Raw genomic sequence first — 27,652 nt, forward strand, 5'->3', positions numbered from 1 at the left:
ACTGGTAGACAATTCAGAAATATTAACGCTACTTTCTCCAGGAAGATCATTTAACTTACTTAACGTTCGACCCAATGCTGTATCATGATGGAGTCTCTCCTCTTTATCAATACCCCAGTGAAAAGCTGGGAGAGATACAGGGATGTCACTTCACTATATTCACTTGCCATAGTTTGCCTGCAAGCCAACATTGGCCTTTTTCAGAGAGCTATCAGCATAAGCTAAAGTAGCCTGTACTTATAGCCTAAGAAAAAAGCTCCCAAGGAAACTTGGAATAATGGTCTGGCATCATCAATTAATCAGTTATTTCCTGAATATCTACTGAGTGGTTACACTGTGCTAGACACACTTTTATGAGCTTGCCTGCCCAGTTTTGAAGTTTGTTTCTATTTACTTGTTCCAGCAGTACAATGCATTTGAAAAATCCATATACACATGAAAATGAGAAATGAGAATATGAGATCATCATGCTTGCTGGCTCCATCTTTGCTCTCTGCCATGTTCATGTGTAGTGTTTGGGACACAAACACTGAAATGTCTCAGCCATTGGATCTTCAGTCATTGGATTCATAGACTGAGTGGAATGAGCAGGCAGTCACCAGCTTCTATATAAGTTAATGGTTTCTATTTTATTCTATATTAAAGTGATAGTAGCTTCCTCATGTGTTACTGTAGTTTAAATTACCAGGATTCTGTGTGAATAGCTTTTCTTTATAATTTCTTCCATCTTAACATCAAAAGATTACTGCTTTATTCCTATCTTACAATGTAAGCTCCTTGAGGAAAGAGATTTTGTCTTGTTCCAATGCTGTATCTCTGGTACCTAGCATAGTATCTAGCATGTGATAGGTGAGGAGTCAATATATGTTGAATAAATAAATGAATCTTATCTAGATCATTGGCCTTTTTATCTGCTTTGGCAATTAATTCCTTAACCATTAATTTGCAAATTCGTGCAGATTTCTACAGATATCTGTAAATTAACTGTGTACAATATGTATTTCTATAAATATTTATACAAAGATTAATGTAAATATGAAAGCACATAGATTTGTCTACATATGGGCAGGTAGGTTTAATTTTGTGGTTCCTGTAATTTCTATGGATTTTCACATAAGAGATTTGCATATAAGTATCTGACCATATGTGAACATTGTAAGCATAGTGTTTCTTTATCTAGGACAGTCTGGTCTTGTGCTGTAAAAGAATCAATTCTGTATTCACAGTTGGAGTTGGTGCGGGTTTTTCATTCATTAAGTCGGCTCCTCCTTTCCCACTTGGGGGTAAATCAGCCTAGAGAAAAAGAGCCTTAAGAGGTTGCTTTCTGCTGACACTGTGCATTGCACATGCACAGTTGTGCAAATACACACATATACCTGAAAGAAGAATCCTTGAAAATGAGGCTTCTGTTGACAACTCTGTGAGGGGTGTTCATTATTGAAATTTATTTTAATATATAAATATATAAACCTTATTTCTAACTATAGTATTAACACATATCCATTGTAGAGTATTACAAAAATAAAGAAAATAACAGTTAACCTTAATCCCACCACATAAATAACAATCATTCTTTTTTAAAAATTACTATTTTAGAGGTGAAGTCTCATTATGTTGCCCAGGGTGGACTCTTAACTCCTGGGCTGAAGTGATCCTCCTGCCTCAGTCTCCAGAGTAGCTGGGACTACAGGAACACACCACCATGCCCAGCTTATAACAGGCATCCTTAACATTTTTGCAAATTTTCTTCCAGTCATTTTGGATGGGTTTTAATGTAACTTAAGTAGCAACATTTATCATAAACATTATCCCAAGTTATTTAAAATTCTTTGTAAACATTAATTTTAATAACCACATGATAGTCATCATACAGATATACCTCACTACTTAACCAGTCTCTTAATATTGAGATTTAGGCTATTTTCAGTTTTTGATAACACAAATAACATTTTTGAGATTAATATCTTTGGGCATAAATTTTTTTCTGTTTCCCGAAGTTGCATTCCAAGAAGTAGGATTGCTGAATCAAAGGGAATGGCCATTTTTATAAGGTTCTTAAACACATTGCAGGATCACATTCCAGAGAAGTTATACTAATTTACACTCTTACCATCTGAGTGTATGAAAGTAACTTTTCCTCTTTGTGAAAGGAGGGAAAAATGTGGCCAAACAACAGTTAAAAATTACACAGAACTTTAAATAAGTTCCCTTTTCTTTTTCAGACAGTATATTCTTTAACATTGTCTCAGTATAGTTTCTATCCTAGTGTTTCAACTGTTGGTATGGCCCAGAATGGTATCTTGTCTGAAGGAAAATAGAGTGGCTTTTCATAGTTAATGTTTTCATTATAGAATTTTCTGCCTGTTGCAAGAAAATCTCTATTAATACCTGTAAATTGGATGGGGAAAGAGTCAAGCAAGTTCTTTACCTTCATCAAGAAAAGCTAGTTTCTGGTAACCTTTCTTTATGAGGTTTTAATCACCCCAGAGTTTTATCCCTCTCAGAGTCAGTGGTTGGCTCTTGTATCCCAAGAGTAAATGCAAATGTTTCCTCCATTTGAAAGCAAAACCAATAAGACCCCTTACTTATAAAGTGAGTTAAAACAAAAAGAAAGAATATAAAAACTAATGGAAGGTAGTAAGTAAAGCATTTAGCTTTCTGAAACAATTCAAATGGGGATAGGAAGTTGGTTTTAAATGGCTTAAAGGGGATTAGGGTTTTAAAGTTGGATAAAGAGTTTGGTGCTTAGGTTTAGGCATTTAGGCTTTTAAAAGATTACTTCCATATTTGACAATGATTCTAACTGAAGATTATAAAGTAAATAGGCAATTTTAAGACACCACGGGAAACAAGAGGGTTTCTTTTTTGTTGTTGTTTGTTTATACAAAATGGTAGCCTAGAGTTAACAGGCTGAATCCTGAAGCCCTCATTTCATAATACTACAGAGGATCTATCACCGGAGAGAATCCAGCAGAGGTTGTTTAATGCACTTAATTGAGATTATCTGAGCTTTTGGTTTAAATTACTTTGGAAAAAGTCTTAGGTGCAAACAGCGTCCTTGAAAGGTAAACATACTTACCTCTAAGAAAAAAAGGTTCAATTTAAGTTCTTTAAAATTCTTCATACAGGTTAGTAGCACCAACCTTTATTAATTAAATCTGGGTACTGACTAATGCATAAAGATAAAATTTCTGTACATCAGTACAAGGGTTAATATATATTATATTAACAGTGTTTTCATTATTTTACAATTATTTGAAAACACAAAGTATTTTACTAGAAAACAACCCCTGGCATTTTTAGTAATTTCAAAGTAAAAGATCTATTTTGGTTGTAAAGTACAGTTAATGAAGTTTTAAAAATGAATTTCCATATTCTGTTCCATCTAAGAAGCAAGCCATATTAAAATGGACCAAGGATAGCATATAATTTAAGTATTAACTGGGTAAATAATCAAAAGTTGGTTTAACATTTCCCCCATCTTTCGCAGCTCCTTGACCTGTTTATGGTTTGGGATTGGTCTACTTACCTAGCTGATTATGGACAGCCAGCTTCTAAGTACCTTCGGGTGAATCCAAACACAGCCCTTACTCTTTTGGAGAAGTGAGTATATTCTGAAAACTTTTTTGTATAACATTTTAGCACCTTTTGATTCAGTGATAAACTGAAGAACTAGAGATCTCTGTCAAAAAAGAAAAGTCTAGATGGAGCTTAAAAGCTCACTCTAGTTTAATGACCAAAAAATAAGCTTTTCTTTCTTGCCCTTCAGAGTTGGTGTAGTTTCATAAGCAACTGCTGTTTATATTGATGTGAACAAAACATCTTTCCTTTTGTATCCTGAATTGCAAGCTTAATTGACCTTAGAAATATGTTTACTGGGGATGTGACAATTGGAGCTTTCTTTAAAAAAAAAAAGTCTATAACTCAGGAAAGAAGGTATTTTGTCAGATGTGACCAGGAATTGGAATGTTTGCCACCAGTGTTATCTAAATCTTAGCATTGTGGACTTGGATTCTTTGCAGGTAGAGAAATATGTGATTTGAAAAAAACAATACAGTAAAAACTGAGGTAATAGGATTTACTGATGCATCTTGTCCAACTAAACATAAATTTAGGTGTTAACTTTTCCCTCTCATTATGTGACAGACTTTTTCTTTAGTCAATCATATTTCATTTAAAATGTCACTATTGGGAGACTCTCTGAATCTGCTGTGATTCTGGGGGCTGCTGGATAAGAAAATAAAAACGAAAAAGTATCACTATTAAAATTTTCAATTTTTAAATTAAAATTGTTATTTTCCTATATTTCAAAATATTTGTGGTGTATTTGATTTGAAAGGACAAGAGGAAATGTTTAAAATAAATGTATATTTTACAATGCCATGAAATGCAACTGAGGCAAAAACATCGCTATTTTACATTTTCTAATGTTATTTTCCTTTCACCTTATCTTGTTATGAATATGATTAGCAGAGTCTATACAGGGTATGTATTTTAGCATACTTTGTGGAATAATATTAGAAAATAGTATGATAGTAGTAAACCTAGCATATTTTAGATGTACATACTAATGCAAAAATACCACTTAACATAGAATGTAAAATAAAGCTTCTAATTTTTTGCATGGTTACTATATCTGTATGTTTATTTAGTACCTACTTTCTTTGAACTATATTTTTCAAGCATAGGATTAGTGTGGGATAATTCAGAGCATGCCAAGATATTTTACTTGTGACAGCTTAGCTTTTAATTTTCTTTTACTAAGCTTCTTCATTCACATACGTTTCTAGGATGAAGGATACTAGCAAAAAGAACAATATATTTGCTCAGTTCAGGAAGAATGATCGAGACAAACAGAAGTTGATAGAGACAGTCGTGAAACAGCTGAGAAGTTTGGTGAATGGTATGTCCCAGCACACATAGACCTCACGTCACTTGCACTCAGTGACACCAAATCCATGATTCAACGTTGATCTTGAGCAAGTATTGGTCATGATACAGTAATTTGTTTACAGAATCCAAAAATACAATAGAGAAGATACATGAGGGCTTAAACAAGAAATAGTAATAAATATCATTTGTATGGATTTTTAAATAATCGAATACTATTTTATATATGGAAAAAAATGACCATTTTTTTCACTTTTAGGGGAAAATGCAAAAGTGTAATACATAAATTGTCACAAATTCTACATGAAATTGATTACAAATACATTTGAAAAACATATGCCTCTACTCATAAGTATTTTTTTCTATTTAGACTTGAATGATAATCTGTTTTTTGATCAGTATATGGCTTTGGAATTCAATCATGTCTGATACGGTGGTATTTCGCTACCATTTTCTGACTTTTAGCTTCTATTTTCACCTCAGTGTGATTTAAGCAGACCAGAATTTCTAATTCTGCTAATTCTGAAGGGGAAATAGACAAATCTTTAAAGCTGCCTGAAATCAAACTTGATTTAACTCAGTAAGAATGTGAATTATTTGTTCTACTTGGGTGGTTTAATTTAATCGTTCTGAATATGAACAAAAGGTTTTGGATTTTCTAAAGATGCAGTGTTGTTTCTGTTCATCAGAGTTAATATTTCTAACTATATTGCTTGTAGCTGACCCCATTCTGGATTTGTTTGGTTTGGTTTGGTTCCAGTTAAAAGAGAGGACAGGAACTAAATGGGGCTAACCACTTCAGGTGCAGCTTGTGCGAGGGTAGATGGTTCCTGCACACAGAAGTTACCACAGGGGTCAGGTTACTTTCTTCAAATAGCAGATTTCAGTACTTTATCCTCATTGTGGAAACAAGCCAAACCAAATGAACTCTGGAAAACCTAAAACAAATGTACATTTTCCTTTGTGTACGTTTCCGTGGTCCAAATGGCAATATAAATCCAGTCTTTATTCTCCCTTTGTTGTATTTATGCTGAATCTTCCCTTTGCCTTTTCAGGATTTAGGCCTGTAAGAAACTATGCCTGACTCTGTAAAATAAGTGTAAAGAATTATATGTACATCTCTGGATTTTGTGATGAAATATTAAAAATATTGAGCAAGTTGTTGAAAATGCATTACTATTTTGTCTATTCAGAGCTTACTGATTTAAAACAAGTGCTTCCTGGAGAAAAGGCATATTATTTCCTAGTTATTGGAATGGGAGTGGCACCAAAACAATATATATACATACACACACACATATATATATGTGCGCACTTGTTCTCTCGATCATCTCTTAATCCAAAGTATTTAATGTTTTAAAAAATATTACATGAAAAGCATGGTAGTTTTTCAGGCACGGTGAAATCTGAAGGAGAGGAGCGGTAAACAGCTAGCTCTCTTTGAAGACTGGAATGGGGCTGCCCCTCGCGCCTTACCCAGCCCTCCAGCGTACTTGGGGTGTCTCCCCTGCTTTGGCTGAGACGTCCCGGGATTCAGAGAGATACCGCCTTTGCACTGCCTGGAGCAGACCACTGTGGGACCTCTTTACTCTTAACAATAATATAAACATCCTGCACCCCTCCACACACACCCCAGGTTGCGCTGTAGGGACAAGGACGAGTGAGTCCTGAGGCATTTGGAACCCTTGAATGGGACGCACAAAGCCCGAAACGCAACAATGTAGATTGACAAGAGTCGTCGGGCAAACTCGGGGGAGGGAGGGAAGGATGTGCAGGGAAGGTTGAATTCGGTCCTTGAGACCGGAAAGGTGCTCGTGGGTATCCGCTTCTGGAGGCTTAGGACGTCTTTATGAAGCCTAGGGCAGCAGTGGAACTGCCATCTTTGGAAGGATACCTGACGTGGTAGATCAGAGAGCGGGGAGAGGTGGGGAGCTGTCGGAGAATCTCGGCTGCGCTATCCCTCGTGGGCTTTTGCGATGCCAACGCAGGCGTCGACGACTGCAGTTTCCCTGAAATAGTCGGAGCAAAGGAGAGAAAAGCCTAGTTCTTTCACCTTGGAGTGGCGAGAGAAGGGCACCTAGAAGCTCGAGGGCGGGGACCGCAGAGGGAGCCAGCGGCCGGGGGTGGGCCAGGAGCGCTGCGGGGCGCAAGCCCGGGTCAGTTCTGCGCGTTGGGTTCGCCCACTTTCTGAGCGCCTGCGAGGAGCGGGGAAGCTCTGGCGCGAACCCGCAGGCCCCGCCCGAGGACGCTCGCGGGGCGAGCCCCCAGCCCAGCTCTAGCGCCCCGGCGCCTGCCACTCCCTACTCAGAGCCCCTCCGTGAGCGCGCCGCTGCCCACCGCCTCCAATCACCACTCAGCGTGGAGCGCTTTAAATATGCAAAGACACGTCACGTTGTGTGAACTGGGATCGGTCCGTAGGGAGGGAGCCAATATCTATATAAACGTGTCCAGCGTGGGCCAAGAAGTGTTAAACGACTGGAGGAGGGAGAGGTGGGGCGGGGGTCTGCAGACCAGGTTGGCAACACTGGTGAGTTGCTCTTCTTTCGCCCTCCTTCGCTGCTTCTATCCAAAGGGTGCTGAGCCCGGGAGGAGGTGGGAGGTGCCCCGCGGAGCGGGGAGTGAGCGTTCCCGAGGCAGCAGGCACCTTCGAGAGGGACTGGCATTTGGGCCCAGGAGCCAGGAAAAAGTCCTGAGCGTGCCGGCCTCGAGGAAGGCACGTTCCCTAAGGGCGCACGGTCACTGCAGTCTTTCACCGTCCGTCTGTTTTTAGAACAGAGTTCTCGCCTGAGCTTATAAATCTCGGGCCTGGCCCCCAAACCCCAGGCCTTTTGAGGACGGAACAGGTGAGCACTGCGCACTGCTCGCGCCCCGGTTCTTGCGTCCCCTGCTCTCCCTGCGCTCTGAGCGGCCTGGCCCCCGCGGGCTCATCATGTTCCCTTGGGGGCTGAGCTGCCTGTCAGTGCTGGGGGCGGCGGGCACTGCTCTCCTGTGCGCGGGCCTGCTGCTCAGCCTGGCCCAGCACCTCTGGACCCTCCGCTGGATGCTGAGCCGGGACCGGGCCTCCACCCTGCCTCTGCCCAAGGGCTCCATGGGCTGGCCCTTCTTCGGCGAAACGCTGCACTGGTTAGTTCAGGTGAGCAGTCCTTCGACCCCGAGCGCTAATAGGGTCCCTTCTTCCCCTGGCTCCCACTGGACCCTCCTCAGTCTCAGTGCCCATGGGATTTGTAGCCAGTCCCTGCCCATCGCCCACGACCCCGTGAAGCGCGCACAACTCTCGCCTTTGCCTAGCTACTCCGTTCCCTCGAAGGGACCTCAAGTCACTGGAATTCTCCCCAGAGCAACTCCCCGACACAACGCAGGGGGTAAACATAAGGGGTTTTTGGAAGGGGTCTGAGGAGCACGTCCTGCAATCGTAGAAAAGGAGCCTGGGGCTTGGCTTAACTGTGAGCCCTTGGGCGCTCACTTCTTCACTCTGAGTCTGTTTCCTCATCTCACCAATAGGAACAGGAGCATGTACATTCCCGTAGAGTAGATGCCAGGCCCATTGGGGATCTTGTTTTGTAAACGCGCCAGCCAGGGACAGGGAGTTGTGATCAAAAGGCCGCTGGGAGGTCTGGGTCAGATCCCCGCCCAGGCCCAGAAGTGCCAGCTCTCCACGCTCCGCCTCGCTCGCAGGGCTCGCGCTTCCACAGTTCTCGCCGAGAGCGCTATGGGACAGTGTTCAAGACGCACCTGCTGGGCAGGCCAGTGATCCGCGTGAGCGGCGCGGAGAACGTGCGCACTATCCTGCTGGGCGAGCACCGCCTGGTGCGCAGCCAGTGGCCGCAGAGTGCGCACATCCTGCTGGGCTCGCACACACTGCTAGGTGCGGTCGGCGAGCCGCACCGGCGGCGGCGCAAGGTGAGTGGAAACAGGAATGGACCGTAGAAACGTCGGATCCGCGGTCCCCGGCATCTGCCATGGGCCAGGCCGGGACCCCGGTGTTGGATACACTGTGAACCCGACCAAGGTCCCTGGTAACTAGCGGGTGGCCTTGGGCGGGTCCGTTATCTTCAGCTTCGGTTTATAAAGTTAGGACTGCGCTAAAAGATTCTTTCATCTCCCATCTTCTATGGCTGTGATAGCAGAAGCGCTGGAGACTCAGACCTAGAAAGGGGCCAGGGAAGACTTCTTAGAGGAGATGGCAGCTGGAGCCTGGATGGTTGGGAGGGACTGTGTGCATCAGAGCAGAACTGGGGGAAATGGCGAAAGCAAAAGCCAGCAAGTTTAGGTCTGGGCCGCTTAGAAGAAGGAGAAAGGACCGGAACTGGCCTTCTGGCTACTCCGGAATCGCCAAGCAGAGGAGGCCCGACCGCCGCCAGCGCTGATCACGCGCGCTCCCACAGGTCCTGGCGCGCGTGTTCAGCCGCGCCGCGCTGGAGCGCTACGTGCCGCGCCTGCAGGGGGCGCTGCGGCATGAGGTGCGCTCCTGGTGCGCGGCGGGCCGACCGGTCTCAGTCTACGACGCCGCCAAAGCGCTCACCTTCCGCGTGGCCGCGCGCATCCTGCTGGGGTTGCGGCTGGACGAGGCGCAGTGCGCCACGCTGGCCCGGACCTTCGAGCAGCTCGTGGAGAACCTCTTCTCACTGCCTCTGGACGTTCCCTTCAGTGGCCTGCGCAAGGTACGCCCGCCCCGGCTCCAGACCTTCCTCCGAGGCTCCGCGGCGCGGGCGGGCCTCCCAGACCCAGACGGGACGCCCTCTGCGCACCCCGCGCGTCCGTCACCTCTGCTGGGGAACGGCGGCCCGGCCCGGGGGTGGGAGGCGTCGTGGCGGTGGCGTGGCGGTGGGCTCTGGGCCTGGCCTCTGTGCTGGTTCGCTGGTGTGACCTGGGGCGGGCCACACGACCTCCGTGGGACGCGCCTGCCGCGACGCGCTCCAGCCTGAGCAAGCGCGGGCCGCTGGAGTTTGGGGTCTCGGTGGCAGGCGTCCGGCCAGTCGGTCCGACTCCTTCCCACAGCGGCGCCCCTGGGGCCGGCCTCCATCACCTCTTCGGAAGCCCAGATGGCTGCGGAACCGAGGAGAGCGTGAGGACTGCAGATGAGCCCCGGTCCAGCCCAGTGCCAGCCCCGGACCCAGGGGTGTGGGAGTCAGCTCCACTGGCCCTGGACCCGCTAGGTTTCGGGATCAGAGAACTGCTGCTTCTCCAGACTTCAGAACATTGGGCAGGACCCGGAGAGCAGCTAGGATGCCCCATCCCGCCTTTTGGTCCCCCTGTTCTGGGACTTCCCACTGTTTGATTCCCTGATTTTCAGTCACCTGCATAAAAATAATATGTGTAAAGGATCATGCTATAGGCTGATCACCATGGATACATTTTCTGATCTAATCCTCGCAGCCCGCAAAGTGTTATGATTCTCATTTTATTGGCCAAACTTATTTTATTGACTTACCCAAGATCACACCGTTAGTAGGGGCACGAACAGGACTTTAACCTCATCTCCTCTGACTATGGAACTCAAGTGCTGAATTACAGTGCTTTCCCCGGGGGAATGCTTTTGCTGCGGCTATTCCCTGAACTCTGGAGAGGCATCCCCTCTTGCCCACGCCCTTACAGAGGCTAACGCGTACAAATCCAATAGTGTCCTCTAAGTCAGAGCTTTGCTGGGTGCATCAAGGTGCCCCAGCCTGAGCCTAGTACAGGGAAAGGGCAATGGGCTGACCCTAGCCGCACTGGGCTCTGTGCCAGGCATGGACATGGACAGCTGTGTGACTCTGGGCAATTGCTTGACCTCTCTGAACTTCAGCATCCTCTCCTCAGGATGACAGTAACTCTGCTGTGGCTCAGAGGGGGATTGTGATAATCAAGACAGAATGATGTTTGTGGACAGTGGACATATCCCCAACCATTTACTGAGCCCAGCCATATGCCAGGCCAGGAACTAAGCTGGGAAGCTGTTAACACAAGGATGTTGGCAGAGCCAGTGCTGAGAAGGTTTTCTGGGTAAGTGGCCGGGCTTGGCCCCTTAGCCTTCCTGCCCCATCTTTCTTCTCTCCCTGCACATCAGGGCATCCGGGCAAGGGACCAGCTGCATCGGCACCTGGAGGGGGCCATTTCTGAGAAGCTTCATGAGGACAAGGCTGCAGAGCCGGGTGATGCCCTCGACCTAATCATTCACAGTGCAAGGGAGCTGGGCCATGAGCCCTCCATGCAGGAGCTGAAGGTAGGTGCTGACAGGCTGCTCCTTCTCCCCTCTTTTGCATTCCCAGCAGGTCCCTACACCAATGCTGCATCCCCAGAACCACATCCTGTGTGGCCCCACTTTGAGGCACAGGCAGTCCTCAAGATGAGGGGCAAGAGGAGACCTGGGTTCCAGTAATGACTCAGCCACACTCACTAGCTGTGCAGCCTTCAGCCAGCTGCCACCCTTGTTAGTAGGAGAACTGAAGGCAAGAATCCTGGGCCCATCTTTGCAGGTTTCTGGCCACAAACGGCTCTCTCTCCTTTCCTTCCCCCACTGCCCTTCTCTGCCGCTCCATGCCTTTGCCTCTGCTGTCCCCCTGCCTACAAAGCCCTCATTATTCATTTTTTCTACAAACTCTAAGGGGCTCAGGATCAAACTCCACATCCTCAAAGCTCCCTTCTTCCTTCCAAAATCACCTCTCTCCTTCTATGAGCTACCCTGGCACCTCGTACCTCTATCTGTCTGTCTTGTTGCTGTGGATCTCCTGGAGAATTAGGACCCCTCCCCTTGCACACACATCACACACACAGTGGAGGGGAGGTGGGAAGCTTTGGAATGGCCCCAGGGCTTGCTTGAGCACCTAAAAAGGAGTGGAGAAGTTATGGGGAGGGGAAGTTAGAAATAGGGAGACCTCAATCTTCCATAAGCAACTCTCACTCATCCTTTCTCTGGGCCTCAGTTTCCCACTTTCTACCAGAGACATCCCTGAAGGGTAGGCCTCAGCTTTAGCTTGTTTTCTGAGATTGGAACTAATAAGAGCATGAGCAATGGGCTCTTCTTGCGCAGAGCAGACCAGGAAGACATTTAGTGACTCCCTGGGACCATTCCGGTAGGGAGAGGATGAAGCCATGATGCCGGCATTTGTACGAGGCTGGCACTGCTGCTGCAGGTGCCTTTGTTGCACCGCAGCCATTGTCAGGCTGTTCCACTGGGGTTGGCGGCGGCACCACCAGGTGGTGAAGAGCACTGGACTCCTGAGCCCGCCTGCCGGGAGTGCTAGTTGTAGGGACCTTGAGCACTACTCTGGAGTCTCCGTTTTCAACTGCATAAAACAAGAGCAGCAATTGTGCCTCACAGAGGGGAGGTGAGAACCGAATGAGTGAATATGCTTAAAGCACAAAGAAGAGTGCATAGAGTAAGTTCCCGCATTCTCTCTGGGAACCATCGCAAGGCGAGTGGATAGATCCTAATGTTGCGTGTTGCTATAGCTGACTTTCCCAAATGGCGGACTTGAGATTTAATCGACTTCAAAACCGTACACACAGTCGCGGCGGTAATAGCACTTCCCTGCCCCCTGGTTTTTCGCAATAGTAAATTTGGGTGCTTTTCATCTCCACGGGGCCGTCGGGTCAGCGCCCCGGGCGACTCCACCGCCAGAGACTCAGTGCCGCCCGGGGCTGTCTTGCAGGAGTCGGCTGTGGAGCTCCTCTTCGCCGCCTTCTTCACCACGGCCAGTGCCAGCACCTCGCTCATCCTACTGCTACTGCAGCACCCGGCGGCCATCGCCAAGATACGGGAGGAGCTGGTGGCGCAGGGGCTGGGGCGCGCGTGCGGCTGCGCGCCTGGGGCCGCGGTGGGCAGCGAGGGGCCCCCGCCCGACTGCGGCTGTGAGCCGGACCTCAGCCTCGCGGCGCTGGGCCGTCTGCGCTACGTCGACTGCGTGGTCAAGGAGGTGCTGCGCCTCCTGCCGCCGGTGTCCGGGGGCTACCGCACCGCCCTGCGCACCTTCGAGCTCGACGTAAGTGCGCCGTGCCAGCCCATGGCCAGCCTCCTGCCTCCTGCCGCCTGCCGCCTGCCGCCTGCCGCCCGCCGCCTGCCGTGGCGGCGCTCTGGCGGGAGGAGGGCGGAGGGATTCGGACGGCGCGGTCACCTCTTTTGCCCTCAGAGCCTCAGCCTTCCGTCCTATAAAATGGGCTGAGCCTTGTTCCACCTCCCCGGATCCCCGGCTGAGGGACGCAAAACCTGGCGAGACGGCAAGGTTAGGGATCTCGTACCCTTCAGCTTTTGGCAGCGGTCCGGAACGGTCAATTCAATGAGAACGTAGTTTTAGAATAAAAATACTCTTCTATCCGTGCAGCACCCCCTCCCAGCCAGTGAGTGTGGATGGAGAACAAAGAGAACCCTTCAGTATGTCCTGTGCTGTACCCCTCTGGCTCCCTCACAAGATCAAGGAACCCCTCATTGCGACCCGTCCAGGGTTCTGGCTGGGGCCAGAATCCAGGGGAGGGGAGGATTAAAATACCGGGTAGATGCTTCATCTCTGATCAGGCTGGTTTAGGCTGAGCAAGGTTAAGGTCTAGAACTGACTCCATCTCCGTATGACCTTGGGCAGTTCCCTCTTCACTCTGGGCCTCAGTTTACTCTCTGCAAGGAAGCTGTCTTGGTCCTTTCCAGCTCTGACACTCCATCCAGGTGGGGCCGGGCTGTGGGGGTACAGTGGTGGCCTCAGGCAGTGGTGCTCTGGCTGTGCCAAACTGCGGGTGTTTGCCTGAAAGGCTGTCGCTGCAGTCCCCTGAGCACCATGCTTGGTGGCTGGGTGGCTCCAGGCAAAGATGGGCATTCCACAGTGAACATTTGTGGCACATTGCGTGCCAGGGTTCAGGAGGCATCAAAGGGACTGAGATTCTACCCTGGAGGGGCTCCACTTGGAGAGGAAGGGGGCCAGGACTGACAGCCTCATCCCACTTGTGGTGTGAAGAGAGTGATCTCTAGTGCTGGATGACACCAACACATTTTGAGAGCTGGAGTTTGAACTGGAGCAGTGAAAGGTTCGGACGGGAGAGCCTATTACAGAGAGAGCAGACTCAGACAAAGGTGGATGTTGAGAAGTGTCTTGAATGTGGAATCAGTCTTGGAATGCAAGCTTCATTCTGCAGGCGCTGGAGTGCCCTACAAGACCTTAGGGAAGCACAGAACCAGGGTGGTGAGCAGAGGACAGGAAAGGGTCTTAGCCACCTCCAGTTCACAGATGAGAACACTGATGTCTAGAGAGGAGAGAGAGCTCCTGGGATGATTCCAAGATGTTCTGTTCCCCAGTTAGAAACTTTGAATATTCACCCTGGAACTTGATATGAGGATAGCAGTGTAGTCAGGGGGTTGGAAGACGTATCAGAAAGCCAAATGGTTGAAAAAGCTAAGGGTGGGCAGAGGGAACATGAAAACTGCCCTTCAGCATTTTAAGGATGGCCAGTTTGATTCTCATGTGCGCCTTCTTAAAGTGTGGTACCAAATCTGAACATTATTGTCCAGCTGATGGAAGGGAAGGATGGGAAGTTTTCAGTTCAATGCAAAGAAGAGCTCTACCATGGAACTGACCTCGAGGAATTGACATGTGCATTTCTCCCACTCTAGCAGCTGGGAGAAGAATTTAGGTCTAGAATGTAGGTTTAGAATGTAGCACTAGAATTTAGGTCTCCTCATCTAAGGTCAGAAGAGAAAAAGACAAAACCAAACGGGAACATAACTAATAGTTACCGTTTACTGAACACTCATATGTGCCAAGTCCTTAATTTGAATCCTCACCAACAAAGGGGCCATTTTCCCCCTCATTTTTTCAAAGAGGAAACTGAAGCTCAGAGAGGCTGCGCATCTAGCCCAAGGTCATACATTTCACCAGTGAAGGAGTTAAGATTGGAACACAGAGCTTTCTCCTGGTTTCCGGGTTAATCGCGGGTTCCTCCTGGTTTTCGGAAGCCTGATGGAAGCACCAGGGTGGAGGGTCAGTTCAGGGCCCCCCCGTTTCCAGGTGCCTCGTGGTCAGGCTGATCTCCTCGCCTCTCTGCAGGGCTACCAGATCCCCAAGGGCTGGAGCGTGATGTATAGCATCCGGGACACGCACGAGACGGCTGCGGTGTACCGCAGCCCTCCCGAAGGCTTCGACCCAGAGCGCTTCGGCGCAGCGCGCGAAGATTCGCGGGGCGCCTCCAGCCGCTTCCATTACATCCCGTTCGGCGGCGGTGCGCGCAGCTGCCTCGGCCAGGAGCTGGCGCAAGCCGTGCTCCAGCTGCTAGCTGTGGAGCTGGTGCGCACCGCGCGCTGGGAACTGGCCACACCCGCCTTCCCCGCCATGCAGACGGTGCCCATCGTGCACCCAGTGGACGGGCTGCGGCTCTTTTTCCACCCCCTCGCGCCTTCGGTTGCGAGGAATGGGCTATGCCTCTGACATGCTTGCGCTCTAGGACACGGCTTGGCGGGTGGCTGTGGCGCGCACGCAGCGCCACCCATCTGCGGCTCCCCATTGTAGCGTCGCGCGCCCACTCGTTCACTCGTTCAACAATCTTTCAAAAAATGTTCGCCAAACGCGGATTTGTGCCGGACTCGAGGAAGGAGGAGCGCGAGCCATTGCTGCCGCGCCAGAGAAGCATCTAAGCCCATGGGAAGATGCTTTCTGCACTCCTCGCCCAGAGGAAGGAAAATGTCGTGGGCCAAGCAGGCATGGAGGGAATAGATAGATCACCACGAGGTGCCGCTTGGCTTCCCCTTCCCGAGCCAATCCAGGGAGGGTGCATGGATGGGGGAAGGCGGGGTAGGGGTGGCAGGGGAGTGGGAATATTGCAACTCAGGGACATTGCAGAGAGACCCGACGCACGCGGTGAGACCTGCAACCCTTGTAAGGAAGCGGGCACGCCGTGGGCGCAACCCTGGCCTGGCTTTGGGCCATAGAAAAAACACACAAGAGGACGCCCGACGGAAGGCCCTCTGGCAGCTGGCGTCTGGCTTCGTGCGCCTTGGCCACTCTGCCGCTCTCGGTGGAAACTCGCAACTGTGGGCACTTCCAGGCTCGAAAGGGCTCAAGGTCACCGGATTCTGCTGGCCACTTCTTAAAAGGAAAAATTCCTACCTTAAGAACGCATTTACTCTTGTCATGTATACAGAGGAGAATAGGCACACCAACACGTCTCCTAACGGCTGGATTATTTTCATGGGAGGTTGAGACATAATTAGAGAGGTTTGAGATATTTGTACCAAAAATAGGAAGGCCAAGAAATAAAGTGTCTTGGGAGCGGTTGAGTGAGGAGGCTAGGGTTTAGCTGGGCAGCTGCTCCCTGGGGGAAAGGCACTGGGGTGCAGGGTTGGGGAGGCCAGGCAAGGACCCACCCCAGAGTATACCCAGAGAGAAGCTGGGAGCTGGGCAGCCTGGGGCCTGGGCTGCCCTGACTTCTCTCTGAGCATAACCCCGGAAGCTGGGCTGTGAATTGTCTCCAGGTTTCAGGGACCTTATTTTTATTTTTATTTTTTTGAGACAGGGTCTTCCTCTGTGGCTCAGGCTGGAGTGTAGTGGCACAACCAGCTCACTGCCACCTCTGCCTCTCGTGCTCAAGCCATCCTCTCATCTCAGCCTCCCAAGTAGCTGGGACTACAGGCGAGTGCCACAACGCCTAGCTATTTTTTTTTTCTATTTTTAGTAGAGACGGGGGGGTTTCACCGTGTCACCCAGGCTGGTCTCAAACTCTTGGGCTTAAGCGATCCATCTGCCTTGGCTTCCCAAAGTGCTGGGGTTAGAGGTGTGACCCACCACACCCTAGAGTCACTCCTTTCCAGTGACTCCAGTCTAGTCCCTGCTCCCTCACCCCTCCCTGCCATTTCAGGGCTTTCTGGTTTTATGGCTTCACCATCCTCTCTATCACAGAGAAGAAATTGAGGAGCAATCTAGGTGAATGACTCACCTGAGAAGCCCAGCAATAGGCTCCTGGACTCCCCAGCCAGTGCTCTCCTCCACCCCCATCCCTTCACTTTTCTGCCCCAACCTCTGTTCCTGTGGCCATCAGGTAGGGCTGAACACTTTGGCCTCCTTTTCATGATAAGCCTTAGCTAGACTTGAGGACTCTCTCAACCATGCCGGTACAGAGGTTCCAACCACTGTTTAAATCAAAGCCAAAAGCCTCCATGTCATCATTCCCAACAGCCCACTTCAATCTGCCACCCAGCTTCCAACAGGCCGGGGCAGCTGGACATAAGGGGTGATCCAGGGAAGTAGCTGCCTAGTCCTGAGCTGACCCCTTAGTGAACCAGAAGAAAGCCAGTGCCCTCCTGACCTCATGCTTAAGGTGGATCCCAGGGCCAGAAGGAAGGGGGACACAGCAGGCATTTACAGGGTTGGTAGCTCCAGAGTGCAGCAGGCCCTTCCGACCTGGGCTGATGCTGCCATAACCCCCACACAGGGCAATTCATCACCCATTGCCAGTCAAGGGCCTGGTGCCAGGCCCTGAGCTCGGGAGACACCAGGGGCAGCAAAGGTGGCAGGACGTGGGCCTGCCCAAAGAGTGCTCTTGCAAATGCAGAGGACAGCCTGGCCTGAGAAGCATGGGTTTGGGCGAGGAGGAGAAGGATGCAGGCTTCAGGGTTAATTGTGATTTAGAGAGAGGAGAGAAGAATGGGGTGGGGACCCTCAGAAGCAAGGCTAGTTGAGCTGGTTCCAAGAAGACCAGGTTGACCTGCATTGGGGTCTGGACTAACTATAAGCCTCTGTAGCGATGGCTCCAGTTTTAATTTTCCATGGGTACATCATGCTCAGTAATTTTGAGGGATATCTTAGCTCCTGTTTTAGTAGCTGCAGATTCTCTGGGGAAGGAGCAGAGGAGGTTCCTTCCCTCCTGCACTTGATATGCTCTGGAGGGAGGCAGACAAGAAATAAACTAGCAAACGAAAGTGTAAGAATATGTCCAGAGGTGATAATCGCTGTCATGGAAATAAAACAGGCCTGTGATAGAGACTCTTTGGGGCTAAATTAGGCTGGATGGGTGGGGGGAACCTTGGAGGAGGTGACATTTGACTTTGGAAGGAACCAGCCAGCGGTGGCCTGGGGGAGGGGTGCCACATGCAGAGGGAACAGCAGGTATAGAACTCTGAGACAGGAACGCACGTTCAGAAATGAGACGGGGGCTGAAAGGAGAAAAGCGGAGGTGGACTTCTTTGCTGTGACTCCAGTCTAGTCCCTGCACCCTCACCCCACCCCACCAGCCAAAAAAAAAAAAAAAAAAAAAAACCGACTCCCCATCCCCGCCTCTTAGCAATAGGGAGGCTGCTTTGTAAACATCTTGGAAACAAGTTGTTTTTCAGTGAACCCACCCCCCTCCCCACCCACCACCACCCACGAAAGCTTGGCAAGATTCCTAGATCAAAGTTCCTATTGGCCTGGTAATTTATTGACCCCCCCCTCCCGCCCTGCCCCCCTTCAAGATGTTCTTTAATGATCGTTCACTCTCACATTTAATCCTTTCCTGCCGGACGCCCCCGCCAGCCTCGAAGTACAGATAGATTAAAACGTTTTTTTCCCTGCGGCAATTTCCAGCGTGCAGGCCCCGCTCATCTTGTGACCCGGCGTGAGCTGAACTTGGCGAGGTGGCCCCGCAGAGTTCACTCGGATGTCACGGTCCGGCCTGCAGGGGTCACAGGCGGGTCAGGCCCGAGGATTGGGAATGGGCCCCAGGTCACGTCCCCTTTCGCCGGCTTTGCACATCGGCCGGAGGCGCTGTCCAGAAAGGGGCGGACCCGGGATTTCTGAGAATTACCTCCAGCGCGATTGGCCTGGCTTCCTGCAGTGGCCAGAGGTTGGTTCGCCGTGTTTACAGCCACCAAATCGTTTGCCGGAGACTGAAACCCTACCCAGAGCCTCTGAAGCACTGGGCAGGTTATGGGGAAACGCTGACGCCCCGAAACACTCCCTGTGGCGGCGACTCTGGCTTGGAGCGTCGCTAGGATTGTGCGGGTCCCTCCGACCTCTGCAGATATTTCCTGATACCTCCGGGTTTGGGGACCACCGCGAGAAGGGCAACGCATTTAAGCTCTCAGGAGCAGAGTTTTCCACCTCCAAGGGACGCTTTCCGAGGCGTGCGGCGTGCTTCTGCCAGAGACAGTGTTCAGTTCTAAACAAATGCAGGCCATTCTGTTTCATTTTCGGCGCCGCAGGTGCGTTCAGCGCCCAAACCCAGGTAGCGTGTGGCCCTGACTGGTCCCGAGCCGGGAAGCTCCGGCAGGTGGAGAGCAGAGAGCGCAGGTGCGCGTCCCGCAGCGTCTGAGCTCCCGGCTTTGGCTACAGTAGCAGCTGATTGTAGTTGGGCAAAGTACAGAAGACTTCCCAGTACGGATTCCTTCACCCCTCCCATTAGGGGTCGGCAGAGGCCTGAGTTTAGGGCCGAGCACCCCCTCACCTGGATGAGGACAGTGGCTTTACTCTGGGTGGGACCTGGGAGAGAGGAGGAGGACTCCAGTTCTCGGTGTACCGGACACCCAGGTAACGCAGTCTACCGTGCCTGGAGCTGGAAAGAGTAGTTGCAACCGGAGCCTCCTTTTGGGAACTCACTACCCTGAGGCTTAGACAGGTCGGGAATTATCGCCTCCCTCTTAAGGAGGAGGAAACAGGCACAGTGATGTGTGGTGACTTGTCCAAGGTCACACGCAGTAGAGATGGAGCCGGGCCTCGGAGCCAGGACTCCTGGGCTCCCCTTCCCCTTATACCGTCTCTTTATCGTGCCAAGGCTAAGGACCCCCTTCCCTGCTGTCCAGCTGGGGCGCCAAGCCGCAGGGCCCTCAGAATCGGCGAGCTGTGCTCGGATCTCAGAGACGGGCACCGACTGACGAGCCCCAGACGAAGTGCCCCAGGGTCGGGGATCAGGCTTGTACAGGGTAGCACCTGGGGACCTGAGGGACCTGGAGGCCTTCTTGTATCCTGAAGTAGGACCTTCCAAGACTTCACGAGTCCTGGCCCCCTTGCAGGGTTTGGGGAGCTGGGGATCCCAGATCTGCCTATTGCGCTCGATGCCCCGAGGCTCTCTCTTGGACTCTGGCCCTGGGTTCTTCTGCGCGATCCTTCGGAGACGTCTGGAGGCCTGCTTTATGCATCTCTGTTGGACCTCAGTTTCCCCACCCGTGGGAGGAGGCAGCTGGACGATTTCTCAACGGACTTTCCCTTGCTTCCTCATCACGTGGAAGAGAGCCCACCCGGCGCCTGGAAATGGAAAGCCAGTGAAGGCTGCTTTGGGCCGGGGCAGCGGGTGGGACCGGGCGGGAGGGATTCCAAAGAGCCCGCCGGGAAGGCTAGAGCTTGGAATTCCGGCTCGTCGGAGTCCTGGCCCTCCCCCACCGCCGCCTCGGAGCTCAGCACACCTTGGATGGGGGAGGCGGGCAGCTCCTAGCCCCGCACCCCAGGAGGCGCGCTTGGAGGGAAGCCGCCACCGCGCCGCCTCTGCCTCGGCGCGGAACAAACGGTTAAAGATTTTGGGCAGCGCCTCGCGGGGGGAGGAGCCAGGGGCCCAATCCGCAATTAAAGATGAACTTTGGGTGAACTAATTGTCTGACCAAGGTAACGTGGGCAGCAACCTGGGCCGCCTATAAAGCGGCAGCGCCGTGGGGTTTGGAGCGCTGGCGGCGGCGGCAGGTGGCGCGGGAGGTCGCGGCGCGCCATGGGGCTCCCGGCGCTGCTGGCCAGTGCGCTCTGCACCTTCGTGCTGCCGCTGCTGCTCTTCCTGGCTGCGATCAAGCTCTGGGACCTGTACTGCGTGAGCGGCCGCGACCGCAGTTGTGCCCTCCCATTGCCCCCCGGGACTATGGGCTTCCCCTTCTTTGGGGAAACTTTGCAGATGGTGCTGCAGGTAAGGGAGCGTGGGGCGGGACAGGCTGCTTCCCCGGAGCCCGGCGCAGCTCTGGGCTTCTGCTGAAGTCGGGGTAGGCGCCCCCGGGAGGCAGGCTATTGCGGCTAGGAGCAGGGCTGGCGGTAGGCGCGGCGCTCCCCGGCGCCCCCTCATGCCCGCTTCTCTCCTCCGCCTTCCTCCCACAGCGGAGGAAGTTCCTGCAGATGAAGCGCAGGAAATACGGCTTCATCTACAAGACACATCTGTTCGGGAGGCCCACCGTACGGGTGATGGGCGCGGACAATGTGCGCCGCATCTTGCTCGGAGAGCACCGGCTGGTGTCGGTCCACTGGCCAGCGTCGGTGCGCACCATTCTGGGATCTGGCTGCCTCTCTAACCTGCACGACTCCTCGCACAAGCAGCGCAAGAAGGTGGGGGCAGGAGGCGATGGCTGGACAGGGAGGGGGACCCCATTTATGAGAGGAATTCCGGCTGATGGATGCTGGGCGCGGGCTAGCAGCTTGAGGTGGGCTAGGACCCTCTGCCAGCTCCAGGTTAGCTTTCCCAGCTCGGAGAGTGCCATGTGTCTGGCAGGACTGGGGGTGTCTGGAAGGGGACGGCGGTAGACGAGAGGGGCGGATGGAGGCTTTTAACGCTGTCCCCTCCTCGGGACTCAGGTGATTATGCGGGCCTTCAGCCGCGAGGCACTCGAGTGCTACGTGCCGGTGATCACCGAGGAAGTGGGCAGCAGCCTGGAGCAGTGGCTGAGCTGCGGCGAGCGCGGCCTCCTGGTCTACCCCGAGGTGAAGCGCCTCATGTTCCGAATCGCCATGCGCATCCTACTGGGCTGCGAACCCCAACTGGCGGGCGACGGGGACGCCGAGCAGCAGCTTGTGGAGGCCTTCGAGGAAATGACCCGCAATCTCTTCTCGCTGCCCATCGACGTGCCCTTCAGCGGGCTGTACCGGGTAAGGGCGGCAAACGGGCTGCGGACTAGGGGCGCGGGACCTGGGCGTCTGCTCACCGCCGCGCGCTCTCTGCGCTCAGGGCATGAAGGCGCGGAACCTCATTCACGCGCGCATCGAGCAGAACATTCGCGCCAAGATCTGCGGGCTGCGGACATCCGAGGCGGGCCAGGGCTGCAAAGACGCGCTGCAGCTGTTGATCGAGCACTCATGGGAGAGGGGAGAGCGGCTGGACATGCAGGTGAGTGACAGCTTCAGACCAGGCACTGCGGAGTTTGGTCCCCTGGCTTTCCAAGCGCGGTTCCTGGGGCCCCCAAAGCGCGCGCCTGGGGCCCAGCTTTCTGGAGTGGGCGGCCGGCTCAGACTACAGCTATGGAATCCCGAAGGCTGAGACACCCATTCGGGAGAGATGCGGAAGGGGCTGCGGCGGAACTGGGAGCATCCCCTGGCCTTTCCAGGTTTCAAAGGGAAAGTTGGAATTTGCAAAAATGTTAATAAAGAACCTTGCGATTTTAATAAAACTAAGACTTTAACTCAGGAGTTTCCGGTAGAGTGGGGTCGTACTCGCCTTACTGCTCCAACTGAACTAAAGGGACGTTGCATTTTGTTTAAAGATACTGCTTTCCTTGACTTTCTGTCAGCAAAACATTTAGCCCTTCTAGTCTTCCCTCCAGAACTCTCAGTTCGATTCTGAGTAATCCTTCTGTCAAACCGCAGGCAGACTTGTGAGAACGTGGGTCTTACTCTATTCTTAGGCACTAAAGCAATCTTCAACCGAACTCCTCTTTGGAGGACACGAAACCACGGCCAGTGCAGCCACATCTCTTATCACTTACTTGGGGCTCTACCCACATGTTCTCCAGAAAGTGCGAGAAGAGCTGAAGAGTAAGGTAGGGAGACTGGGGCTGGGGGTGTCCTTATTAGCTTAGGAAATTCAGCTGCTCCCTAGCCAACTTCCGAATAAGTCAGTGTGCTGCCTTCATGGAGTATTTTGAAAGTGCAAGGCCCAGGGCTGCGTGGGCCAGTGGGCAGAATTAGCTTTGTGAATAAACAGGATGGAGTCTTGAGCTGTGATCCCATTTGGGCAGAGTTTGACCTTGTATTCCTACCCCTCCTCCACCTTTTGCTGAACCGTGGAGATTCTCAGATAGGTTCCACTTTCTTGAATTGGTGTGTCCAAGGGCATACATAGTGTGAATAGCTGATTAGTGTGGGTGGTGGTGGTGAGTGTGGGGTGGGGGGGCGCGGGGAGAAACTTGGCCTTTCTAACTGGTGACCAGCGTTCTCTTGGGATTGTAAATAGTGGATTTGGGCAGGCAAATGGCCATTAGCTGCTGTTTCCCCCTCCCAGTCTGTCCCATCATGGGGCCCTTTGGGTTTAGTCTCCACTTAAGCCCTGTTTACGTCTGCTGGGCTGATTTTATTGGAGCACAAAATAACTGTTCACCTCTGTATGACTGTTTTGATAGGGTTTACTTTGCAAGAGCAATCAAGACAACAAGTTAGACATGGAAATTTTGGAACAACTTAAATACATCGGGTGTGTTATTAAGGAGACCCTTCGACTGAATCCCCCAGTTCCAGGAGGGTTTCGGGTTGCTCTGAAGACTTTTGAATTAAATGTAAGTTAAAATTCTCTTCTTTCTCCCTTTTGTTGTGGTTTAAAAACTCCTCTTTCTTCCCTATGCTGTGGCTGCAATTCTTATGCTTTTGATCATTGTTCTGCCCTATATGGAGATATGTTTGAGCAACCTGGATCCACCTCTCTGTTTCTACCTCTCCCTTGCTTTTAGCTCATAATTTCCCCCAAAGATATCAGTGACTGCTTTTTGTTGTTGAAAGTTAAATTCCAGTTTGTCAGCCCTTGGGGTTTCATAATCTTTTGCAGGGATACCAGATTCCCAAGGGCTGGAATGTTATCTACAGTATCTGTGATACTCATGATGTGGCAGAGATCTTCACCAACAAGGAAGAATTTAATCCTGACAGATTCATGCTGCCTCACCCAGAGGATGCATCCAGGTTCAGCTTCATTCCATTTGGAGGAGGCCTTAGGAGCTGTGTAGGCAAAGAATTTGCAAAAATTCTTCTCAAAATATTTACAGTGGAGCTGGCCAGGCATTGTGACTGGCAGCTTCTAAATGGACCTCCTACAATGAAAACCAGTCCTACCGTGTATCCTGTGGACAATCTCCCTGCAAGATTCACCCATTTCCATGGGGAAATCTGATGAGCTTGAATGCTCAAACCTGAGACTTATTGGAAGTGTACATATGAGTTTTTAAGGAGTGTTGTGTTGACTTTATATTTAATTTCTAAATGTATATTATAATATTTATGTGTTTTGGCTATACTACCACAATCTTTAAATATTAAAATAATGAATTTGTATCATTTCCAAATAAAGTAAAATTTGAAGGTACTTTTCTGGTATTTTAAGATTCCTGTTGGGTAAAACTCACCAGTTTAATATTTTCTTAGTGTATTTAACCAGATTTTACAATGCCTACCTGGGCTTATTTGTCATCTGTGCATCTCTGTTTTCTGTGAGAAGAAATCATACTGTTTTTTATGTTAACAGTTATTAGAAAATATATGTCTGTGTGTGTTATTCCAGACGTATCTCTGTAAATTCTTCTATAGTCATTTAGATTCCCTATTTGGAAAATTGATCCAAGTGAATTTAAATTTGTTTTTGGTTTGCTGTACTTTAGGGAAAGATGAACCTGAAAAGGTAACACTGAGAACTGTCACTCTAACCTCTCCAGCTCATCTAACATGTCATAAACATAATAAATCTGTGTTGTCCAATAGTGCCAGAACTGTTCTCTGAAGGTACGGTTTTAGATAAGACAAAGCCAGTCACTCCAGTTATGGACAGTTCTTGACTAAAATGAGACCAGAAATCATTGGCATGTCACCTTTACTTAGAAGTTGCATATGGAAACAGTATTAGGAAAGGCGCATCTCTGGTTTAGATAAGCTGAGCCCAGGTTTTCTTTATTCAAAATGAGGCAGGAGGAGCAGATTTAGCAAACTGACAGATAAAGTTTTTATCTATCCCAGGCAATAGGGTGTGAGCCTGACATGACTGATAAAATGGCCCAGTCATGACCCTGTGAACCTTGGCTAACCTCCGTGAAAGTGCAGTTTTGTCACATTTCTGACCCTGGCATAGCCACGGTCTGAACTGAAGGCCAGACTCTCAATCCAGAAAGGTTAGCCCTGGTGACTTGCTTATGCAAGCACATTTTCGGTTTTGGAATGGCACAATCTGCTCAATGAACCTCTGATGACTTGTAGGTTTTAAACTTTACATTTTTCATTACCATTTTAGAATTTGGCAATACTGCAGAAATCAGGTGGTCTAAACAGGTGTTTGAAAAGTATTCTGTCTACAGTTACGTATTCTACCTGACTGTAGTTTTTTAGGTAGAACTTGGGTTGTTCTTATTGTTGGACTGCTCTGAATTTTAAAGGATGTTTATGTAATAACTCATAATGCCTTATAATGCCATTAAAAAATGAGACATTTCAGGCTATGTAGTTTCAGCCAAAGCTTTAGTGTACTATAGTGTGCAGAGATGACTCTTCTACCCCTAACATTTGTCCTGGACATTTCCAGCTAGGAGCATGCTAGACTGAGGGCATAATTATTTCAGATAATTTCTACAAAGGCATTTTTAAATTTTATTTTATTTATTTTTTGAGACAGAGTCTCACTCTGTCACCCAGGCTGGGGTGTAGTGGCACAGTCTTGGCTCACTGCAACTTCCACCTCCTGGGTTCAAGCGATTCACCTGCCTCAGCCTCCCGAGTAGCTGGGATTATATGTGCACACCGCCGTGCCCGGCTAATTTTTGTATTTTTGGTAGAGATGGGGATTCCACCATGTTGGCCAGGGTGGTCTTGAACCCCTGACCTCAGGTGATCCACACACCTTGGCCTCCCAGAGTGCTGGGATTACAGGTGTGAGCCACTGCACCCGGCACAAAGCCATTTTAAAACAGTAGCTTTTTTTTTTTTGAATCAACCTTGCCCCGTAGCCCAGGCTGGAGTGCAGTGGTACAATCTCAGCTCACTGCAACCTCCACCTTCTGGGTTCAAGTGATTCTTGTGCCTCAGCCACTTGAGTAGCTGGGACTACAGGCGCATGCCACCATGCCTGCCTAATTTTTGTATTTTGGGTAGAGATGGGGTTCCATCACATTGGCCAGGCTGATCTCGAACTCCTGACCTCAAGTGATTCATCCGCCTTGGCCTCCCAAAGTGCTGGGATTACGGGCATGAGCCACTGTGTCCCACCTAAAAGAGTTTTAATACTTTTCATTCTTCTGGAGGACAGCTGGCCTTTAAAACACTATCTTCGCTGACTTAGTGGCTCTGTTTCTCTGAGAATGTAGTGCAGGAGGAAATCTGAGCCATCTTAACATATCATTCATTTTTTAATCTGGGGAGCTTCGAGGAAAGTGCTTCTGGTTTGCATTTCCCAGGGCTAGATTTAGCCCAATTATCCTGATCAGTTACAGAGTAGCAAAGAATTCATCTTGAAAATACGTTAAAAACACAATCTTTGATCATGTGCTTTGTGCAGAGGAAAGGCAGTCTGGAAGCATGCGAGCAAGGCTGCTGTCTTGGACAATGGGCCTGGGTCACATCTCTCCGGGTCAAGTATGTTTTATGGCACAGGCACCTCTGGGCTGGTGTCCACGTGATGGAGAAATGATGTAGATTTGGCCAAAACTGTGGAAGGAGGGGACATGACCCCTCTTGGACTCACTCTGGAAAATGACCCTTTGGGCTCCTAGCAGCATGGTGTAGTGATAGGGGTGCTGTGCTGTCCAGGGCTGCTGCGGGTGGGCGACCAAGTTGGTGCCCTCTGCTTCCCCTTGCGCAATGCCCTTTGCCCTTGCTGCCTCCCATGTTCTCTTCAATCAGGACTGTGTTGCTACCAACCACAGACCACTGTCAGGACTGAGATGTGAAAGCCTGAGGCTTCAGCATTCAGAGGGATTGGAGCCTTTACCTAGCAAGGTCCTTGGAGGCCCATAGAGAGACTGTAGTTTTCCTGGGGCCACACAGGGAATGGCAGAACCAGGAAAGACCTCCAGATGCCATTTTTTTTCTTTCTTTTTTTAAACAGCTAATAACACTTGCCCGATTTCTTTCTAACTCGCTGTTGCCAGACATAATCCAGGGGTCTTAACTTCCTAGCTTTCTTTTATGTCCCCTGCTACCACTCCCGTGCCAGCACAGATCAATTCTCTTGCAGGTCCCCAGAAGTGGTTGGTGAAATGGGAGCGCTGAGAGGAGGTGGCTGCTCCCCGAGACTCCCTGTCTCCTGTTGGGGTTTCAGAGCTTTTTGCACCGTGTTACTCTCCAGAGATCCACAAGGGGGCGGGCTTCTCCCTTCTATGCCAGGCTCAGAGGCCAGTGGTTTTCCCCACCAGTGTCCACGAATTCCAGTGTCCAAGATTCTGGCCCAGGGCTTGCTTTTACCCCGGACAGTGAGAAGCTGCAGGCCACCCAGGGCTTAGCAAGTACTTAGCACCAGGTCTGGTCAAGGCTGCCTGGCCCCTCTGGAAGGGGTCACCCCAGGCTGGGCTGACCTACGTGTCTTTCAGTTCTTGAAGCAGCCGCCAACCCTTGGTGGTCTGTGGGGTCAGTGGCCCAGGTTTCCAGCATTGCCCCCACACTGCCCACGTGGGGTTTATGTTGCTTTCACTGTACCTGGAAAATCGCTCTCAGTTTTGAGGGAGCAGGGAGCACAGTTTCCAAAGAACGTGGGCAAACTAGTCAGCGTTCGGATGACCGCAACCAGGTGCGGGAGCCACCTCACAAAAGCACCTAGGGAGGAAGGAGGGACGTATAGGGAGGTTGCAGTGGCTCCTTTAGACAGTTAAAGGGCTGCTGTAGTAAACACAGGTTCAGACCTGTTCTGAGGGACAGAGCATGCGCTTAGGAGGGTAAAGTAGGAGAGAGATGCTGGCGCCATATAAGGAAAA

The 27,652-nt window shown here is 50.5% G+C and overlaps 3 protein-coding genes across 10 annotated transcripts in view; all 3 read left to right on the forward strand.

Annotated features, from left to right (window-relative positions):
- The window catches only part of EXOC6 (exocyst complex component 6), a 207,717-nt gene extending 201,658 nt beyond the window's left edge, over window positions 1-6,059 (forward strand). For 4 of the 7 annotated variants that reach the window (XM_054522647.2, XM_054522650.2, XM_054522649.2 and 1 more), the window contains 3 exons: window positions 3,491-3,603; window positions 4,471-4,485; window positions 4,791-6,059. In XM_054522647.2, coding sequence (XP_054378622.2) covers window positions 3,491-3,603; window positions 4,471-4,485; window positions 4,791-4,923 — 261 coding nt within the window. In that variant the 3' untranslated portion in view covers window positions 4,924-6,059. The remainder of the gene's footprint in view (window positions 1-3,490; window positions 3,604-4,470; window positions 4,486-4,790) is intronic. The other 3 variants (XM_024253940.3, XM_063727666.1, XM_054522648.2) reach the window with 2 other exon arrangements.
- Window positions 6,060-7,272: 1,213 nt separating this feature from the next.
- Window positions 7,273-17,825, forward strand: LOC100434810 (cytochrome P450 26C1). Of its 2 annotated transcripts, XM_002820979.4 has the most exons (7): window positions 7,273-7,417; window positions 7,661-8,023; window positions 8,566-8,790; window positions 9,276-9,551; window positions 10,937-11,092; window positions 12,522-12,851; window positions 14,898-17,825. In XM_002820979.4, exons 2-7 carry the CDS (start codon window positions 7,820-7,822, stop codon window positions 15,273-15,275), a joined length of 1,569 nt encoding a protein of 522 aa, XP_002821025.2. In that variant the 5' UTR covers window positions 7,273-7,417; window positions 7,661-7,819; the 3' UTR covers window positions 15,276-17,825. The 2 variants fall into 2 exon arrangements, with proteins under 2 accessions (XP_002821025.2, XP_054378628.1); XM_054522653.2 differs by lacking the exon at window positions 9,276-9,551.
- Window positions 17,826-20,426: 2,601 nt separating this feature from the next.
- Window positions 20,427-24,460, forward strand: LOC100435184 (cytochrome P450 26A1). Its single transcript, XM_002820980.5, has 7 exons — window positions 20,427-20,703; window positions 20,889-21,113; window positions 21,360-21,650; window positions 21,730-21,888; window positions 22,403-22,537; window positions 23,117-23,269; window positions 23,536-24,460. Exons 1-7 carry the CDS (start codon window positions 20,515-20,517, stop codon window positions 23,875-23,877), a joined length of 1,494 nt encoding a protein of 497 aa, XP_002821026.2. The 5' UTR covers window positions 20,427-20,514; the 3' UTR covers window positions 23,878-24,460.
- Window positions 24,461-27,652: the final 3,192 nt, after the last annotated feature.

The sequence above is a fragment of the Pongo abelii genome, chromosome 8, assembly GCF_028885655.2.
Source record: "Pongo abelii isolate AG06213 chromosome 8, NHGRI_mPonAbe1-v2.0_pri, whole genome shotgun sequence".
Taxonomy (NCBI): domain Eukaryota; kingdom Metazoa; phylum Chordata; class Mammalia; order Primates; family Hominidae; genus Pongo; species Pongo abelii.

Bases quoted from the DNA above. Each gene is read 5' to 3' on its own strand.
- LOC100434810 (XM_002820979.4), top strand. From the start codon at position 7,820: ATGTTCCCTTGGGGGCTGAGCTGCCTGTCAGTGCTGGGGGCGGCGGGC. The intron at 11,093-12,521 runs GTAGGTGCTGAC...GCTGTCTTGCAG, and splicing joins CCTCCATGCAGGAGCTGAAG to GAGTCGGCTGTGGAGCTCCT. The intron at 12,852-14,897 runs GTAAGTGCGCCG...GCCTCTCTGCAG, and splicing joins TGCGCACCTTCGAGCTCGAC to GGCTACCAGATCCCCAAGGG.
- LOC100435184 (XM_002820980.5), top strand. From the start codon at position 20,515: ATGGGGCTCCCGGCGCTGCTGGCCAGTGCGCTCTGCACCTTCGTGCTG. The intron at 20,704-20,888 runs GTAAGGGAGCGT...TTCCTCCCACAG, and splicing joins CTTTGCAGATGGTGCTGCAG to CGGAGGAAGTTCCTGCAGAT. The intron at 21,114-21,359 runs GTGGGGGCAGGA...CTCGGGACTCAG, and splicing joins CGCACAAGCAGCGCAAGAAG to GTGATTATGCGGGCCTTCAG.